This window comes from Stylophora pistillata, chromosome 1, assembly GCF_964205215.1.
Source record: "Stylophora pistillata chromosome 1, jaStyPist1.2, whole genome shotgun sequence".
Taxonomy (NCBI): domain Eukaryota; kingdom Metazoa; phylum Cnidaria; class Anthozoa; order Scleractinia; family Pocilloporidae; genus Stylophora; species Stylophora pistillata.
Window position 1 is genome coordinate 59624037 of NC_142519.1, and position 20381 is coordinate 59644417.

Consider the following 20381-nt stretch of genomic DNA (forward strand, 5'->3'; position numbering starts at 1 on the left):
CTTACAGCAACTGCAGCTTGGTCAATGGAGTGAATATATCACCATGTAATTTCTTGATGTTGTTCGAGGCCAACCACCTGCAAGATTAATGTAGGTCCTCCTTTTTTCAGCATTTCCCCTTTCTAGACACCCACACGAAAAAACAATTCCACCGACTTATAATCCACTTGCGGCTATCAAAAGTCATTGCACTTAGAGAACTTTATGCTTTCATTTATAACAGTGGAACCCCCATTAACTATAGCTGGAGAGGAAAACATAGTTAAGTTTAAATCTCATCTTATACTCTTTCTGTCGTCTGTATCTTGAATCATAATTCATTTGAATTCAATTTTGCTCCTTTAAGTACGCATTTCAACTATTTCCTACACATTCACTATGTAGAGTATTTTCTAAACTCATGCGAACCACAGTTCCCACATAGCAGATTACCAGTAGGAAACTAAAATCACCCTATATATATCATCTTAAAGTTTATAAACAACAGAATTCGACAACTTAGTTGTTTTTTATTTTGCTGAAATGCAGAGATATTAATTGAGCACAAAGAGAAAACTACTGATGTGTTTTCAATCGATTTATACACGCTTAGGTTGTTTTGCTTCGGCAGACAGTCTGGGTGAAGTCAAGCAGCACATATTGTGCTAAGGAACTGTGGGGCCGATTAATGATTGACGTCTTATTTGAAAAGTAATAAACTTTTCAAGTTCGAGTATGTAATTTTTATTTCTGACCTTTGCGCTCTTGATCATATCGAAAAGAAATTCAGCCAGACGATTTTTTACTTCAACTTTTATCTCACTCCGGGCCAATTTTCAAAAAAGATCGGTTCATTGCTATGAGCCCGAATTCGAAAATGTTTTTCCAGTTGGTTCGAAAATCAAAGCAGAGTAAAGCGCTTCCAAACTTTGCTTAGACGATCTGTTTACTTTGATCCGAGTTTGACTTTTTCCTAAATTCTCGCCACAAATAATGTTTTTATCTGCTAAAATAGTGAATTTCGATTGATTACAATTCATTACTTCAGATTGTTGGAAAAAATCATTTTGGAAAGATTTTGGACAGTTCGTACAGTTCTATTAAAAGCTGTTATTTAGCTCTATTTGTTTGCTTATTTTAGTACATGGACCTATGGACAGATCGAGCCGACCAATCTAAACTGACTATCAGGTTTTCAGCCAACAGAGAGACACAAAACTAGGAATAACATCTATAACAACCGGCTACCAAATTAAACAACTCCTCTCCACTCTGATGATGAATTCCAACCACGTTTCGGATCCCTTAACGACTACTCTCAGTCGTAGGATCAAACTACAAAATCAGAGTTTAATGCTTACAATCTCGCAGTGGAGTGAGGGAATTTATCTGGAACGGACTGTAGTTGTCTGTATTTGCAGCCAACTCGTGTAATCATATCCATAAACCAATATGTGGTTGTACATTGGCAAGGATCCGGACAGCCTTAAAAAAAGGAAAGATGATAATCCCGTTGTCATGCTTCATAATGCATTTTATAGTAAAGTTCGTATATAACGCACGCTGTCATTGGTTAAAAGGGCGTTTTCTATTAGAGTACAGAGCACGGAACTGAGCTAAAGCTGTCACACCATTTGCAAATTTGTACTGTATATAGCGTTTTTTTTTCGTGAATTTTAAGTAAAATTTTGGAACAAGCGAGCACGCAAGTAGGACCAGAAGAGCCAAAGTGTAGTGTATGCGCTTGGTTCTTGTAAGTATGCGCACGTCTGCGTATCATTCATTCCATGTGTTTTTCGAAATAAAACCGAATACATGGCACAGACAACGGTTTGTAAACGTGCCAAGTGCCGTAGTTTCCATTATTTTAACGTGTGCAGAGACGAAAATTCTCAAAAAGAACTAGGAAAATAGACAGTCCGAGTTTTGAAGGTAGTCACGCTTAGTTAGATTGTAAACTTACGTGCGGTAATATCAAGTAAACATGACTCTCACTTGTATAGTATATACATGTATAGTTTCATGTTCTAACACAAAGGAGAACAAAGGAGGAATGGTGAAACTTGAAAATTTATCAAACTGGTATAACTGTTAAATGTTTGCAAATCGTGACGATTTCAGAGCGACTGCAATCATGCTGAGTTCCATCGCGGCTAGCTCATCATGGCAATCTCCGGTCATCACAGTGAAGCTAGCCTCAGAAATAAGATTGGCCGCCTCTCGAGTGAACTGAACTAAAAGCTTGCTCTTATATCTTTCTGATGCGTGGAGTGGAAGGCCATATCAGAGACAACAAACGCGTTTTACGGTTTTGTCATCCCGAAAAATCCTCTTGTCCCTGTGAATTCGGATGTCGTTCATTCATAAGACAAACGCCTTAAGCAGTTTGATTTTCTAATAGTCGACTACGTCCCGTGTTTCTCTCTACACTTCCTTCGTGCTCTAGCCGATTTCTATGTGCTTTACAACAGAACAGAACACAGTCAAGGCCTTTCTGTTTGCTAATTGATAAATGTGGTTGGAAGCGGAAATTTTGAATGTGTCCGTGTAAGCATGAATAAATGTCAAAATGTTAAAATACTCACGTTCGATGACAAGACGGAATTCTTTCATGTCAACACCATCCTTTCTGTTCACTTCACAGCTGTACTTGGCATTGTTTTTTTCAGTAATTTTTAGTTGAAACATCACACTTGTACTGTTCTGTACCGCTATGCCATTCTTTCTCCAAACAATGAATGGTGCTGGTGCACCTTGTGCTGGGCACCATAAAGACGAGGAATGGTTGGAAAGAACGTACTGAGTCTTAAGCACTTTATCCAAGTTTGGCTCCACTAAGAGAGAAAAAGCAAATACAGAAAAATTAAAAGCACTTCAAATATGGTTATCTCATTTTCAGATACTTTCATCAAGACAATACTTGCCGGTTTTATTCGCTGCTTTGTTATTGGTAAAATAACTCATCTTGTAATAACCAGTTATCCAGCGAAGAGAATCGTAATATGACGGATTTAAAAACAAGTTCTGTCCACTGGATCTCACAATAGTAGAAAAGTTCCTTCCACAAAATTTTCCAAGAAGATTGGCAGACTTGTTGTTTCCATCACGAACCTCAAGATATATATCATCAATGCATGGTGTTGGATGCAAAGTCTCCAAGGTGAAAGTGACTTCCACATAATGTCCTTTTGGAGCTTGCAAAAGTTGGCTCGCTTTAAAACTTGGGACAACTATCTGAAGGCTTACTTCCGGTATCAGCGTATCTGTGTGTAAAATCAATAGAAAATGAGAGGAAAAAGAAGGAAAGTTCCTCGCCCAAGTCTTGAAATTTGTAAATTCTATCAAAGCTATTTAAAGGTACCATCTAGAATGGGAGTTCGAGTTCAGATACGTCTAAGGGGACTGACGACATTACGCTTTGATTCAAAGTTATACACGTAAGACAACGTGGAGATTGGCTATGTCTATGAAAACTAGTAAGTAAACTAGTAAGTAAATGAAATCACACAGGGACGAAATAACAATAGCTTTGATATAAAGCAAAGGATGACCGACCAAGGAAACTGTATCACTTTTATCGGACATTGCAAACTACGACAAGTAAAGAGATTTTTTTCTTCTAAGAACAATAAATGTGGCTGGATTTTTTGTGACCATTTTTTCCGTACAGTTTAGTTTAAAATTGAGTGAAGAAAAGCAATTATGTCTTTGTTTAGTTGCTCAAGTGCTTCCCACAAATTGACTTCTGTAATACGTCACGTGCATGGTTTGGAGCTCACGTGTAATGGTCGTCCCCTCTCATGGATCGCGGAATAACGAAGTTCGGACTCGAGAGGGAAGTGGAGGTCAACTCCATTGCTTCTATGTTTTTTCTTTGTTTTTTTTTTTTTTAATCACCAGGGAACAGTTAATCGATTCTCGTATCCCCCTCAGAGCTTCAGCGCCATGTATCTCCTCGGTGCGTGTGTCACTCGCTTAATCGCGAGTGTATCCTACGCAGGCCGGAATATTTCATCGACGTGTGAGGTATTCTCACTAGACCAAAACCCTTATTAAGGTCGGTAAAAAGTAACGATTTCCGATCCTCTAGAATTGGCTTAAATTAGATATTTAGTCTCCTAACTTGATACTCTAAAAAAAAAAAGATAGCAGTGCTTACAGAAAGCAATAATGAAACCCCAGAAGGTCCTTCTAGACACCATCTTCCTGTTTTTAGCTGATGGGCTGAGGGGAAGTTTTAAATATTGAGTCAACTTTTAAATAATTGGATTGAGTAACATAAAACGATGGATGATGCATTTTTTCCGCCAAGTTAAGTGCCTTGTATGTCAGCGGATCTCATTATAGATCAGAGATGCCGAGGCTGTGTTCCTCACAAAGCAGTTAAAGACGACGAGATGCAGCTATATCAAAGTTTCTTTTTTATGGCACTGCTTTGCTTTACTAAGGTTTTTAAGTGAACTTCCTGGTGTTATATTTCACTGCATTTGATAATAAGAACAAGTTATATAACCATAATACCACGAAATTATCCTTATGCCGTAAAAGAAAAGTTGTAAAGAAATTCTTGTAGAAATGGCTTCTCCCTTACCTTTACAATTACATCTTCTCCAACGATGTAATTTCTCCTAAGGTTCGTTTCTTCCTCCTTGTACATGTATTTCTGTCTCTGTATGCGCGCCTGAAAGAACGTGCCGCGGCAAACAATTGACTGAATATAAAAACATGAAAATGTTGTAATTTTTATTATCATTCCAGTTTTTAAAGTGGTGTAGGAAAAAATCAATAGTCACTTTTAAAATTATGGCACTGTAAAGATAAGTGCAGTGGATGTTGGCAGACTTGAGGACGCTGAATTTATTTATCAGCCTTTAAAATAAAGAGAGTGCATATTTAGTAACTCATATTTGCCTTGAATATTTGAATATCGAGTAGGCACAAATACCAATATTTTTTTTAGAATTGAAAGGTCCGCCATCAAAAAGAAATAAATACCTGAAATGTTTTTTTGCTGCTCCCTCACTTCAATTTACGGATCGAACGGTCTTTAAACAGCAAAAAATTCATATATAGAAAGTTCGCCTGCATACAGCTGTTCCAGATCATCTTAATATGAATATTCTTATGAACAAGCCTTCCATTCAAGTCAAGTCACTATGTACGACATTCTCAATCATCTGTCCATAAAACGTCAGCAATTATGCCTTCAACCAATTTTGCATTTTAATAAATATCATCGACATGAGTCACCAACACATAACCAGCTTTTCAAGTAAAAACCAAAAATGCTTACTCTTACGTTTTACAAAATGTAACGAGTTGCAAGCGCTCGAATAAGTCAACCCCTCTCCTTGAAAAGGGCAAGTTTCAGAAAGTGGCTTGACAGGAGATCACAGAATGTGCCCCAAGGCTACAATGGTGGTGAAACCAGAATTTCGCAGCCCCCATCCCCCTGCCCCCTCCCCTCCCCTCCCCGCTCCGATATGAACTATCAGAGGGAAGAAATTATCATAACTCAACGAGAGTCAATATTCAGCTAACCGTTGTTCAGTTGTGTCTCTCAGTTTTATTAAATACAGCGTATAGTATAGATTTTTGCTATTGGATAAGTTTTCACTTAAGCTCGATTTCCGCCGCTCTATCGAGTCCCGTCTCACCGGAAGGAGCGTGGCCTATGTTCTTTCCCTATTTGTAATAACTTGTTCATACCAAAGATACGAATATAATATGCCAAGTAGCGTAACTGTTGTTAAATATGTAGTAAATAAAATTCTTGTGTTCGTCAGAACATAAGACTTTAGGTGGAACGAGTTCATCAAATGCATAATATGGAATTCAAATTTTTTGGCCCTAGATATGATCCTAATACAAAGCTCATACAAAGCGAGACAAAATAATGACTTTAAGGTGCTTGAGAGCGAATTTAAAGTGTAAGTGGGCCATACCTAGTGTCACAAGCACTAAGAAATAACCCTGTAAAGCAGTAATGAAAGGAAATTAAAACGGATCAGAATGAAAAAAATTCGTCGTGTCATTCGCTAAGAGGTTGGTTGGTATTTCAAAAGACGTTTATTTCTTTACAGTTTTTCGCCATGTCAAAATGATTTCTAAAGTTATCATCTAATATTCAAAATAAAAAGTAGAAAAAACCCGCTTACATAACTATTATGCAAATAAAACAAAAATGTTTTCTATTATATATTGAAAATTGTCCATTAAATTAAAAGATAATAACTATATTCCATTCCTGCAGTACGCACGGTTCAGTTCCTAACATCGAATAGGAAATTTTCAAGTAATAACAAACACAACTAAATAGATCTTAAACTTATTGGTTTCCTGCAATCAGGCGGGATAGGTTAGTTTAGTCTTTAATAAAACAAAACGCTGTTTTGTTTTAAGAAGGACGTTTTAAGTTATTACCTCTACACCTATTGGTGTTCTTTTGATACTGGTTTAAAAAAAATATTAATCGTTTTATCATCTTGCTGGGTGTTTTATTTGGCCAAAATTGTTCAAACCCAACATCGTTAATTTGAGTCCAAATATATCATATTCAGTCATATCTATTTAAATGAATTCATTTACATCAGGAATATATTTTAAGCCTCCTTTAAACCACATTTTGTTGATAACAATAAATGAAATATATATCTAGATCGCAATGTGTTATGTAAATTAAACTTCAAATCGTATATAGCCTCCTTTTCTCTCTTTAGAAAGCTGGATCTCCATCGACTTCCGTTAAGTTATTTTCATAACTAAGAGACGTTTAGTGAGCTAACCAAGAAAAGTTAGGGGCAAATTTTTTTTTTTTCATTATTCATCTTTTTATCATTTTTTTAGGATTGTCAGAAAAAATAGATAGGAAGGGAACATATTTAAATGATCGTTTACTACGTTTGGGGAGGCGGAGGGGAGGAGGTGGGGTGGCGTAGCTGGCATCGTATGGTCGAGGTGGCAATTTGTTCAGCATTGACAACTTAAGTGAATTTTTCATAAAAATTGGGATCAGAGTTTGACAGGCCAACCAGGTTATTTATTCTTTTCCTTAAGCCACGGTTTGAACGATTGCAGGGAAAATTTTCGATAGACAAGAAAAGAGCTTTTGATGACCCTCAAGAATTTCCTAAATCATCAATGATATTTTTCTCCCTTTCGCTTATTATCTTGTTCGGTAAAACACACAAAACAATTCATGTATCATTGGTATTGATTTTTAATAGCTTTTACTGATTTTAAAGACAATAGGTAATGTGAATAGTCTTATTGCAAAATAGTTAGGTTACTTCGCTGTATCAGCTGAACCGCTACTTTCTTTCTACTTTTCCATCCTTGACAATTGAAATATCCTACCTAAAATTTTTGGCTCCAACATTATTAGTAATTGATTAAGTAAATCACAAGATCAACAATAATATTTGGAGTAAATAAACGGAGGCTATATATGTTATTCATAATTAGTTCCCAGCGGTTTTAACCACGTAGAAGATACACTTAGTGGATGGTTTATTTTCTTTGCCGTAATACTACGGTCTGTCCCCTATACATGGCTTAAATAAGGATTCTCTAGGGTAGCCCTACTCACGCTAGAGGTCTTCTCAAGATCATCGTATTTACCCGACAGAGAAATAAAGTATTGATAGGCTTGCTAAGATTTACTAGCAGATGTGAATACCATTTCGGCTGTTCTTTCTAAGTAATATTTGTATCATCTATTACCATTTTCTGTCAAGGAAGGATATGTCTCTCGGTTTTAAACATGGAGAACAACCGATTGAATCTGTAGGCCAGTGGTATCAAACAAGATCACATTTTAATAGTAATCAAAGTTTTATGTCTTTACGTGGAGCATGGTTACCCATATTGCCCGAGCCAGAGGCTCATGTATGAAACGCAAGACAACAACCCACCCATCCCACCCCAGGGGAGGACATCCATCGCACAGTAACCTCGTGCGTGGGAAATTAACGTCTCCTACCCCTAACCCTGCAGGAGACGGGACCTCCATTTATTTGTTCATATCCGAGAAGACTAGAATATCTAAACCATTTCTTGATGTTATAGAAAGGCAGCATATTCTTCTCAATCATTTTAAAACCTTGAGTGTTGGTCCGGCCGAGCCCTCGACCTCCCGCACATCAGTCCAGCGCTCTATCCATTGAGCTAACCGGGAGGCGGTTAGCTCAATTTTTATGAAATGATAAGCCTTGAAAAACATTTTCCCGTGATCTGACCAGGAAAAGTAGGAAGCTATCCTTGCTTTACTGTGTTCGACAAAAATATTATTAATAGAATTATTCTTCTTTCTGCATTTCACCATTCTTTGATAATCCAACATACTGCTCTTTGTTGTTCAATGGTGTACTACAACAAGAAATATCTTGTTAGATGTCAGGGATAAACCTATTCCTAAATTTTTAGTCCTGATATTCAGATAACCTTACCTAGCAATTTCAGTGAGTTATACGGCGAGCAGGTTACTAGAATTAACAGTTCTATGAGCTAGACGTATTATCCTGGCTCGTGATATCGAAGTCTCGTGACTGATATAATCACAATGAAACATAAGTAGGAATATATAATTACTGGTTAGATCTAAAAAGTTTAGGATTTGGCTTTTGTTAGCTTTATATCCTTCCATCGACCAATGATTATAATTTTGTATCATATTCCAGATCATCTTCTTCAATGTTATCTTTTCCTTCGTGATCTTCTTCTAAAAGATGTTGAAAGGGAAAAAGTTAAGAGATCACAATAACACTATCAGAATGAATCGTTATGGTATTTAACTTTATGTTATTGTTCAACGAACAGATATAGAGGAGTTATCAAGAACCTCGTTCCTGAGGTGGCATTGCCAAAGCCTGAATTTCCATCATTTCAGCTCCTTGCTGCACAAAGAAGACAGAAAAATAAATGAGTGAATAAGCCTCTTCATGTAAGAACAAAGCAGGGCAGAAACGATTTTTGAAACTGTAATACAATTGTTTGAATGTATTCAATGATCTTGATATTGATATAAACGTTGTAAATAAAAAAATGATAATAATAATTGTAATAATTATGATGAGATCAACGTTTGTGAATATATGAAATTCATACATGTGGAGTGCGGTACAGGCCTGAATTGTTTTCAGGCCTTATTTTCACTACTGCTTGAGTAGTGTTCCTTACTGCGAAAATCGCTCTCATACTGATATAATGAGATCATTATGTACTTTCCTGGTTAAATCGTTCTTCAATTCCAACTTGATAATCGCCATGCTCTTCTTTTTTTACTTGTTCGTCTTGATTAATGGACAAAAAACCAGAGCGAAATAGTTAAATCATGTCCTGAAAAGACAGGCGATTTCAAGACCAGTGATGTACATACTGGCAATTAGATGCAAAAAGTAGTTGTAGCGAACGACAACTCAAAAAAAATATGTCAAAATGCTCTCGAAGTTTTATATTGATGAGCTTCGGTGCATTTCTCCGCCAAAGCTCTTTATGGTTTTTTTTTGTTCGTTTGTTTGTTCTTTTGGACGCCATCTTCCTGTTATCAGCTGATGGACTGGGGGGAATTAAGTTTGAGTGTTGAGTGGGGTTGAAGCATTTGACTAAATAGCGTAAAATGATGGATAACGCATTTTTCCTTAGGTTAAGCGCCTTGTATATTATGGATCCCACGACAGATCACAGATGCGGGGCTGTTTAACTCATAAAAAGCAGTTGAAAACGACATTTTGCAGTTTAATCACAAAGAAGATTGCCATTGTTTTTTTTAAGACACTCCTGTCCCTAATCGAGGCTTTATAGGGAACTTCCAGAATCATTTTTCAGTATATTTCATAAAAAAACAACAATTCATTACCATTCAAAAATGTCCTTACGCCAGATAGGAGGGTTATGAAGAGATTCTTCGAATTCCCTACCTGTGTGGTTGAATTTTCTCTGACTATAAATCTTCAGAAGATTTATAGTCAGAGAAATTTATTCTCTCTTGTTTATTCTCTCTTGTTTCTCTGCTTCTCTGGGCGCGCCAGAATCTAAAAGTGTCGCTGTGAACAATTCACGAGATATGAAAACTTGATAATGTTGTTATTGTTATCTCAGAAAGTTTAAACTGAATAAAACGATAAAAGATGATATGGGAAAAAAATAAGTTTGTTAAAGCCTTAATTTCCCTTTTTGAGGCTTAAACACAGCATTTGATGACAGACTTGCGTAAATAAATGGTAAACACCACAGCGTACACAATTGAGTTATGGATGCACGCGGGAAGTGGCTAAGCACAAGAGAAACGTAAGAGTCGCACAAGGCGATGGTCGAGAGTGACTCTAGCTTCTTGTGGTGTGGTGTGGTGTTTACCATTTGTTAACTAATGAACATCTATTTAACAGATTTCGACCAGTCCACCTCTGAAGCTCAGTTTCCAAGAACTAAGCATTGCTAACTTCATCAGTGATAAGTTACTTAAGATGTCTCTTTTTTAAATATCATTAAAAATCATGCAAATAGCTCCTATATTTTACTTCGGCTCGTAATCAGTTCTTGTGCCACCATATACTCAAGGGTTGTATAATCTAACCTAGAAATCTTTATCGTTCTCCATAAAATGTGTAGTATATTGCATGCGCTTATTCATTTGGTAAGAAAAACACACTTTACTTACAACTGCTTAAGCTTTACTGACTGATTCAATAGAGTATGGTGCAACTCCTTCATTTTGTTATTGTTCAGGGATCTAGAAGAGTTAGAGAGTATGCAAAACAGTTGCATGAGGAAGTGTAATAAATCTGTTCACGTTTGTCTGTGCGGCTTAGTTAGAAGGCAAAATTGGAAAGAGAAACCAGGAGAGAATGGAGCGAGCAAAGATCCCCAAAGATGCTTCAAATAGGAGTTACTACTCTTATCTGCTCGGGACTGTCAATCTGTAAACCATATCTGTTATCATCCTCTCCTACTCCCTTTAAGATTGACGACACTCGGCCGTAATTTAAATATATTTTCGCTGATTAATGAAAACCAATCTCAGCATATGGTGGGTAAATGTTAGCAAAACCGATATAATCTTTAGAAATAGAGTTCATTGATTATTTAATTTAAAACTTACAGATAGGTCAACTCGGTGTTGCTATTGAAGACTCCCTTCGGTAGATAAACTTCTATTCTAGAGTTTTGCAGCTTTTCGAACTACATCATTGTAAGGAAAGGCCGCAGACTGCGATAGGCTGCTTAGAATGATAAGTCAGATTAAACTGTCTAGCGACTGGTTTTAATGCATCCCTGTGATTCCTTTCTACTGTCGCGAAGGTGTTCTCGGAATCGGTCACCTGGTCGTGTTCCTGTTTCAGCAATGAATATCTTTTTGCAATACGTGCAAGTTATGCAATAGATGACTTTGGCGGAGGTGCACGTGAAGTGATCAGTAATCTTAATTGATCGTTTGGATCCCGATATTTTCTAACTTTATGAATGAAAGGAAAAGTTTTGCATCGTGCGCGAGTGCATTTGAAACTTGCGGGCTGATCATTAGTTTGTAGTGAACTTCTGACCAAAAAGTTGCCTATGTTTTTAAAGCTTTTGAATGAAATAAGTAGGGGTTGTGAAAGGATAGTACCGGTCTCTGAATCGTTTTGAAGTTATTTAAAGTTTTTAAGAATGATGGATTTATCTGCGTGGTTGTGAGGGTGAAATGTGAGAGTGAATAGAATGCGGTCAGTAGTTTCCTTATGTGGTGTTTGTAGTGCTGATTGTCGATCAATTAGTTGGGCGCGATGCTGGCCCGCTGGAACGACAAAAACAGGTTTCTTAATAGTGCCTTGATCAGAAAAGGTTTGAAGCCCAGGAAACCTTCGCAATTTGGAATGACAGCATAAGTAGAGAGATGTAATATCCATAGTCAAAAGAAGTTTGTCTTCACCAAGAAAATTAAAGTCTAAAACTTTCAGGTGCGTGTTTGCTGTCTTTAATACCTGATGGTAAAGTTTTCACGTTAGGAGCCATAATTTTGTCTAAATAACTGGTAACAGGTTTAGTGGTACAACTGCCGGCCAAGGCAACGAGTCGAGCTGGGTTGTTATGGTGAGATTATTTGCAGTAGCCGGAAATTCTAGAGTAATAAGTAATTGAATCACCACGCAATTTGTTCTCGTAAAACAGCCTTTGAGTAATTAAGAATTAGTAACGATACCGACACAGATAATAATAGTATTGAATACGTTTATGTACAATGGACTTGTTAAACACCTACAAGCTAGACAACGAGAAATTCCTCCCTTCGGCGAAATTCGTTGCACAAGTCAAGAAAATCAGCTAAAAAGAACACCTGATGTTATCACATCACACAGACCGCTGGGAGTGAGGTACACTCCCAGATTTCCACGCGGTACGCAAACATCCATTTTTTTTTAGCTGATTTTCTTGTATTGCGAGACGGATTTCGCCGAAAAAGAGGGATTGCGGTTGTTTAACATAGTATTTTCTGAAGGGAAATTTGAACAGATTGTTAGTGTTCTCTTTTAATGAAAAATTTTCATTTCCTTGTCGACCACAAGATAAGGAGAATTCTAACTCATGCCATGTAAATGTCAGTACTGAGCATATATAAATATCTCTTCGGGTTCTCGCTTTCTCGCGATAGTGAACATAAAAGTAAGGTTCGTCACTCATGATTATGGGCTAGCTTATTAGATAATTAAATCTTTTCGAAACTTGTGATGCAATGCGATTGCGCAATAGTTGACGTTGCAAGCGAGTCTTACGCAAAACGCGAAGTAGACTATTTCATGCATGAAAGGTTCGTATTTTCTGTCCTTCAGAAATGTGTTGCTTTCAGTAAGATATAGACTGAGACTATTCCATATAAAGTGCGCGCAAATGATTTTTATTCGCGAGTTGTAATGTATCAAAAAACAATCGAACACGTAAGCGCAGCGAACGAGGTGGGTAGTACGGAACCTGAAATTTGTCACCTGAGAGGGAAAACCTTCCAAGACGATCACATTTCGCTCTCTCTCTGCCTCCCCTTTCCACGTTGGCAACCCAGAATACCTCGCGTTAGCAAATGAAACAAATTCACCGATAAAAATTAGAAAGTTGAATTTGAAAATTCCAGTCTATTGAAAACCCTCTCACCCTATTCCATTACCTTCATGGTTCACTAACCTACCATGCGTGAGTTATATAGCAATACTTGTCACATCGCGCGTCAATAAAATAAGCACAAGCATAGGTATAGATATTGTTTACTTACAGTACGGCCAACTCTGTGTTGTTGTGGAAGACTTCAGGTGGTAGCTCCTCTATTTGGTTTGTATCCAAGTCCCTAAAAGAGGATATATCCGGCATTGAGGTTCAACATTTAACCTCCTGTTTATTGTTGTTGTATATTTTCTCAAGATGAATACTATAATAGTCATCTAAAAATGGGTGCTCTCGTGCATGTAAAAACGGATATACTTTTCACTCACAGCCTTTTCAGCTTGACTAACTGAGAAAATTAGTCACCTCGCAATTTTTTAAATATAAACTAGTGAGCAGAAATTCTGCGAACAGTAGCTGTAAAACTTCTTTATTCTCCAACGCGTTCCGTCTAACTGTCGTAGATTTCTTCAGGGAGTTTTACAAGTATAACTAAACGCCTGTAAAAACGCCTCTAAAACCGTTGTCCCCAAAATATTTTTGTCACCTAGCCTTACACGTTTTAAAATTTTTCACAAAACTTTGCCTGTTCCTGTTGGTAAGTCCGGCCAAGCCTCTATGGTCATTGGCCCCCGTAACTCTGGCTTATAAACACAGGCGTTTAGTTGTACTTGTAAAACTTCCTGAAGAAGTCTATGACTACGATACTTGGAGTCGGAGAATAAAGACGGATCAACTAGTTACTATCTGTAATGTATTGCGTTACACAGCTTTATAATTACCACTGTAAGGACAATTCCTATTAATCAATCGTGTTGTAAATCTACTTTCTTAAGTAAAAGTAGAATAACAAATCACGGAGTATTGTGTGGTAAATATACTATCTTGATCATCTAATAAACACCCTACATTGTCCAAGACTTGATCAGCGATAGATATTCAAAGGTTCTCCACTTACAGCCTCTGCAGCTTGACTAATGGAGTAAATAAATCGCCACGCAACTTTGTGATCTTGTTTTTGATTAACCATCTATTGGTGGATAACAAGATAAAGCAGTCAAAGCATGTACAATTGCTTTCAGTTTTCAAATTTAAATAACGAACCAAGACTAGTGAAATAGAGCGTCATAGAGGGAAAATATAACCATAGCACGCTTTTTTTGTCAGTCGCTAACAAATATCTGTTGTGGTTTTCGCGATGGTGAACACAAAAGTAATGTTTCCTCACTCACGACGATTATGGTTTCGTTAAACAATATTTCGATTATTTTAGAATTAATAACGTTAACGATCATGACAGTAAAAAAAAATTGGTAAAAATCGAGCACAAACTTGTTAACCGCCTTACAATTTGACCAATTCAGTGTTGTAGTTGAAGATTCTTGATGGTAGCTCCTCTATCTGGTTGTCCTTTAACCTCCTATAAAAATGATACATAATGAATTTTTGAGCGGAACTTATTAAACGTCCGTTAATTATCGGCATTTCTTCAAATCTTGAGGAAATTAATTCAGTCCCGTACTAGGTTTGCGATCGTTAACTTTTTAATTCTATTTTCTGTAAGAAATGGTACAATCTCAAACACAAAATGGCTGATATAAGAGTACCAATTTTCACTTACAGCCATTGCAGCTCCATTAACTGAGAAAATAAATCACCACTCAACTTCTTGATCTTGTTACCGTCTAACCATCTGTAAATGTTGAAAACTTTGTCTTACCATCATATAGGAAAATGCGACTGCTAAACTGGTAAAACTAGAGAACGAGGTGGGTAGTACGGAACCTGAAAGTTGTCACCTGAGAGGGAAAACCTTAAGAGACTATCACATTTCGCCCTCTCTCTCTGCCTCCCCTTTCCACGTTGGTAACCCAGAATACTTCGCATTTGCAAATGAAACAAATTTACCGATAAAAATTGGAAAATGGAATTTGAAAATTCCAGTATATTGTCATTTATGAAGATGGAAGGATGCTCTTCTCCTCTCTGTCAATATTGCCGATCTGAAAACCCTCCAACCCTATTCCATTACCTTTATGGTTCACTAACCTACCATGCGTGAGTTATATAGCAATTCTTATCACATCGCGCGTCAATAAAACTACCACAAGCTTAGGTATAGATATTAGTTACTTACAGTTTGACTAACTCTGTACTGTTGAGGAAGACTTCAGGTGGTAGCTCCTCTATTTGGTTTGTACCCAAGTCTCTAAAAGGAGAAAATATTCCGCATTGAGATGAAACATTTAACCTCCTGTGTATTGTTGTCGCACATTTTCTCAAGATGAATTTCATAAGAGACAGCTAAAAATGGGTGCTCTGATACATGTAAAAACGGATATACTTTTCACTCACAGACTTTTCAGCTTGACTGACTGAGAAAAGGAGTCACTTCGCAGCTTCTTGATCTTGTTATTACGTAACCATCTGCAAGTGTTGAAACTTTGTCTCACAAGAGATTATCAGTGTTCTATTAATAAGCAGAGGGAAGAGGCGGGAACCACAGAGCCGTAACATTGAGATCTGAGAGAGAACACATGCAAGTACGACCTTCATTTGTGTTCTCCCTCTCCGTCTCTCCCCCCCTCCCCTCCGCCCCTTGGACACAAGCCATGGAGAATACCTCACACAAACAAATAAAGCAAATTCGCTAAAAACGTAGAAACCCTGATACATTCACGTAGTTTGGAAGAATATTATTCACCAATATTCTCTTTTACTGAGTAATTTTCAGTTTATTATAGATCGCTTAATTAAGCTAGAGAATTTTGACGAAATGCTTCCCAAAAGGAACCGAATGATTTAGGGCTGTAGTAACGGTAAGCTCCTTCATGAACCGATCAACTTTTTAGCGAGTAGATAGTGGAGAAAAGAGAGGAAACCTTCCAAAAAAATTTTGAAACATTTTCTCTTTATAAGTATCGGTCATGATCTGGAAACTGACAATTATAGAGTTTTCTGTAGTGCAATGTTTGGTAGAAATGCCGACATTCAAGGCACTTGCCTTGAGTGTGTATTTGCAGAAGGACTCAAAACTTTGCTTAACGATTTATAACGGACAAACTGTTTAGGAAAATTAGGATTTTAAATGAAATAAAGTTCCAGTGATCAACTGTAAACACCACACGTTTTAACTTTCTAAGTTACTTTTTGTGGAGAGTGATTAAATTATAAACGGCCACAAATCGAAGTACTCGGAAAATCTGAACCGCTGGAGCTCGCGGATTAAGACAATAAGATTTGAAGATTAAGGATTCCGGACCGCTGAGATGCTTAGAAAAAAATAATGGTTATTAAAAACTTTGGTGACTTACAAGTAGTTTAATTTCGTGTTGCTGTTGAAGACTCCAGATGCCAGCTCCTCTATCTGATTGTTATCTAGATCTCTACGAGTATAGATAGGTTAGTGAGTTTAACGTCTTCCTTTCCTGTTGTTTGTTTCTTTTTGCAGTTGTAAATGTAAGTTTTTGTTTTCCATCGGAGTTACTTTTTGAGGAGAATTATTAAATTACAAACGCTTTTTAGGCAACAGATTGTAACACTCGGAGCATTCCGTATCCGGGGTCTGAATGGGAAAATCCGAACCGCTGGAGCTCCCGAAATTAAATAAGCCAATAAAATTCGAGGAGTCAGGATTTCGGACCGCTGAGATGTTTGGGAAAACAATTAATGATTGTAGAAAACTTTAGTGACATTTGGTTTCAGATTTTCACCTAGGTATCTACGAGTATATACAGGTTATACAGGCTAAACAAAAAGAGTTGAAATGCTTACAATTTCGCCGTAGAAAAGGGGCAAGTGCCGTGGAACTGACTGTAAATATTTTCCTCTACATTCAATGAGGGTAGCTGCACTCATGATTCCAACTGCTGTGGTACATTTGCAAGGATTTGGGCAGCCTAGATTATGCCAATAAAACATGCTTTTATTTACGTGCTGTTTGCTGAAATTTAGGTTTTTTGGTTGTACTTGCGGAGCTTCGCTCTCGTTATCTCGTGAATCCTCAATACTATTTCAATGTCATTGGGTCGCTTAAATGATAATGTCAGTCTCTCAGCTGCGAAGGCAGGTGAAAAAGCTTTAGGATTTGCTCATTTCACCAGCGAGGTATGGAAACATTGCAAATGTGCAGTATATTTCCTTCTCAGCCTTGTTGGGTTTAAAATCAAATATTTCCAAATAAACTCACTTTCAATGACGAGATGAATGTCTTTATTTTCACGTCTGTTTACTTCACAGCTGTACTTGTCATGGTTTTCTCCAGTAATGTTCAGCTGATACTGTACACTTGTACTGTTTTGTACCACTGTGCCGTTCTTTCTCCAAACAATAATTGGTGCCGGTGCACCTTTTGCTGGACACCATAGAGATGAGGTTTGGTTGAAAAGAACAAACTGAGTTGTAACCACGTTGTCAAGGTTGGGGTAGACTAGAAGGGAACAAATGAATAAAATATACTTATACCTCTGTCATGTTCTGCCGATCGACTTAAAAACATTTTAGAATTGTTTTAGTTTGTAACTTCAGAAGACAATACCTGTTGTGTTAAGTGTTTTGTTGGTGTACGAGCCCCAAAACATGATATAATGCTTGAAAAAACCTAATTTTCTGATCCACAAGTTTTGGCCACTGGATCGCACAATACCAAAAATGTTCCTTCCACAAAATCTCCCAAGAAGATTGGCAGACTTGTTGTATCCATCGCGAATCGCAAGGTACATATCATCAATGCATGGTGTTGGATATGACGTCTCCAAGGTGAAATTGAGTTCCACATAATGTCCCTTCGGAGCTTGCAAAAGTTGACTTGAGTAAAAACGATGGGACAACTCTCTGAAGGCTTACTTCCGCTATTAGCGCAACTGCAAGTAAAATCAGAGTAAACGAGAGGACAAAGAGAAAAGTTCCTCGCCCAGGTCTTGGTATATGTCAATTTCGCCGGAGCATTGCAAGACAGCATCTCGAATGGATCCTTTTTGCCAGAAAAATTCAGAATGGAGACAAAAGCCGATAGGACGTTTTGATTGAAAGCCATATATAACAAATTACGTCATCATTGGTTGTGTCTATGAAACCTGTATTAGTAAGATAAAGATGAGGATGTAACTTCATACCGGCGAGAACTGATACATCGACATCGACATCGACATCGACAAGAACTAAAAGGGAAGAAACCACGCAGACTATCTATATCCTTGTTTTGGAGCGGGTTCAGCCGGAATACTTGCTGATGCTTTGGAACCTCACTTGATCTGTTAACTATTCAGGGATATTTAGACGTAATTTGTCTCCTGGTTTTTAATTTCAAACACAAGAAACATATTGCCGGTTTCAGCATCATATTAAGTGCAAGATATTAACCAGCGGGAATACATCGCGCACCGGTTGAAATAAACGAGCGGATAATAAATTTATGTTTGTAGACACAACCTCATCCTATGTTCTCGTGTAATTGTTACGGAGATATTGTTTTTCGTAAGATACACATACGATCTTTTCTTTCGATCTTTCGGTTCGCTACCATGATTCATTAGCCATGCGATGAAATTTTCTACGAAAGCATATTTAACAAACTTTTTTCTCCTCGTGACGCATATAAATGACATGATTAAGTGAGCGCGCGTTTGATGCCAAACATCAAATATTAAAATAATTTGCTTCTTCTAGACGCAGGAGATAAGGCTGGTTGCCTAATAATGAGTAAAAAATTGTTTTGCACCACGATTTAGTTGAAAATTAAACAAGGAATCACTAAACTGTATTTTGCTCAGCTAATGCTTGCGCTGCATAAGTTGAATTTTTTTGTTACATCTCGGACATGGTCTGCTGTTCCCTCGAGCCCGTTCCTACTCATTGGAACATCGAAGACCAGAAAGCCGTGAAAATGACGAAAGTAGAACCTATGTGCTAGATGTCACCTAATTTAAGAAGAAACAGTGAGCATGTTTCGAGTTCCTGTCCAACAGTCGCCTTCCGCCAGATGTTTCTATTGCGCTGAAGGTTCCTAATCTTCTCGCGAGTGCATTCTATTCAGACCTAAACATTTAAGGAACAAGTCTAGATAAGAGCAGATATGTAACGAATTTTAGAAAATAAATGGCATTTTTAAAAGTCATGTTTTGACAATAACTACTGTCATCTTCAGTTAAAAATATTACTTCTTAAATATTTTAACTGAAAATTACGATTCGTTACTGTCGAAACATGTCTTTTAAAATTGCCATCTGAGCAAAAATTGCAGTTTTACCGGGGAGGCAATTTAAAGTTTGTGATTTGCTTTGGAATAAGCTTATGTGAAATATTTAGTCCTTTGGCTTGATATCATTTTTAATAAACATAAAAACGCTTACAGAAAGCAATGAAGAAACCCCATATGGTCCTTCTGGACGCCATCTTCCTGTTTTCAGTTGTTAAGCTGAGGGGAAGTAAAAATAGTCACTTTACCGTATCACATCTTATAACGTTTTAGTACAACTGAGTTAACGTACATGAATTAAGTTGATATATTTAATAAAAAGAAAGGCACCGCTCTGAAGGTACCGCTCTGCACATTTGCAACTAAATCAAATAAAAAAAACCTTTATTTTAAGATAGTGACACCAATTACTTTAAAAAGTATTCTCTCTAGTAGCCGCTCTAAAAACAAAATTGCTCAATGATGAAAAGCTCATTTACAAATAGTAATTATGATAAATGATCTTAAAAATTCTTGTATTCTCCCTTCCTAGAGGCCCTTTAAAAACAAGATTGATAAGAATAAAATTACAACAATCATGATCAAAAGCCTATTTACAGTTATAAAGGCTGATCGTTTCTAAATAAACTGTTTGGGGCTGCGTCGGTGGGGGTAATATTAATATATCAAGAAAGTTGAAATGGTAAATTGGTCACCGTTACGATTATAAAAGCTGACGTTTCGAGCGTCAGCCCTTTGTCGGAGCGAATAGTGGAATTGTGGGTTGTGTGTTCTTTTAAAGGCAGAAAAAGGAGCTACGTGATTGGTGGGAACATGGCAACGAGAAAAACACGAATAAATTAGTGGACGCTCGAAACGTCAGCTTTTATAATCGTAACGGTGGTATATTCAAATTATTTACAATTATAAAGGCTGATAGTTTCGAAAGAAACTGTTTGGGGCTGCGTCGGTGGGAGTAACGAAATAATTTGGATATATGAACAAAGTTGAAATGGTAAATTGGCCACCGTAACGATTACAAAAGCTGACGTCTCGACGAAGGGCTAATGCTCGAAACGTCAGCTTTTGTAATCGTTAC

The 20381-nt window shown here is 37.2% G+C and overlaps 1 protein-coding gene across 1 annotated transcript in view; it reads right to left on the reverse strand.

Annotated features, from left to right (window-relative positions):
• Positions 1 to 7191: 7191 nt before the first annotated feature.
• Positions 7192 to 20381, reverse strand: part of LOC148743472 (uncharacterized) — a 43355-nt gene continuing 30165 nt past the window's right edge. The window contains exon 5 of the mRNA XM_088726491.1: positions 7192 to 8346. Within this exon, the coding sequence (XP_088582617.1) occupies positions 8277 to 8346 (70 nt within the window). The 3' untranslated portion in view covers positions 7192 to 8276. The remainder of the gene's footprint in view (positions 8347 to 20381) is intronic.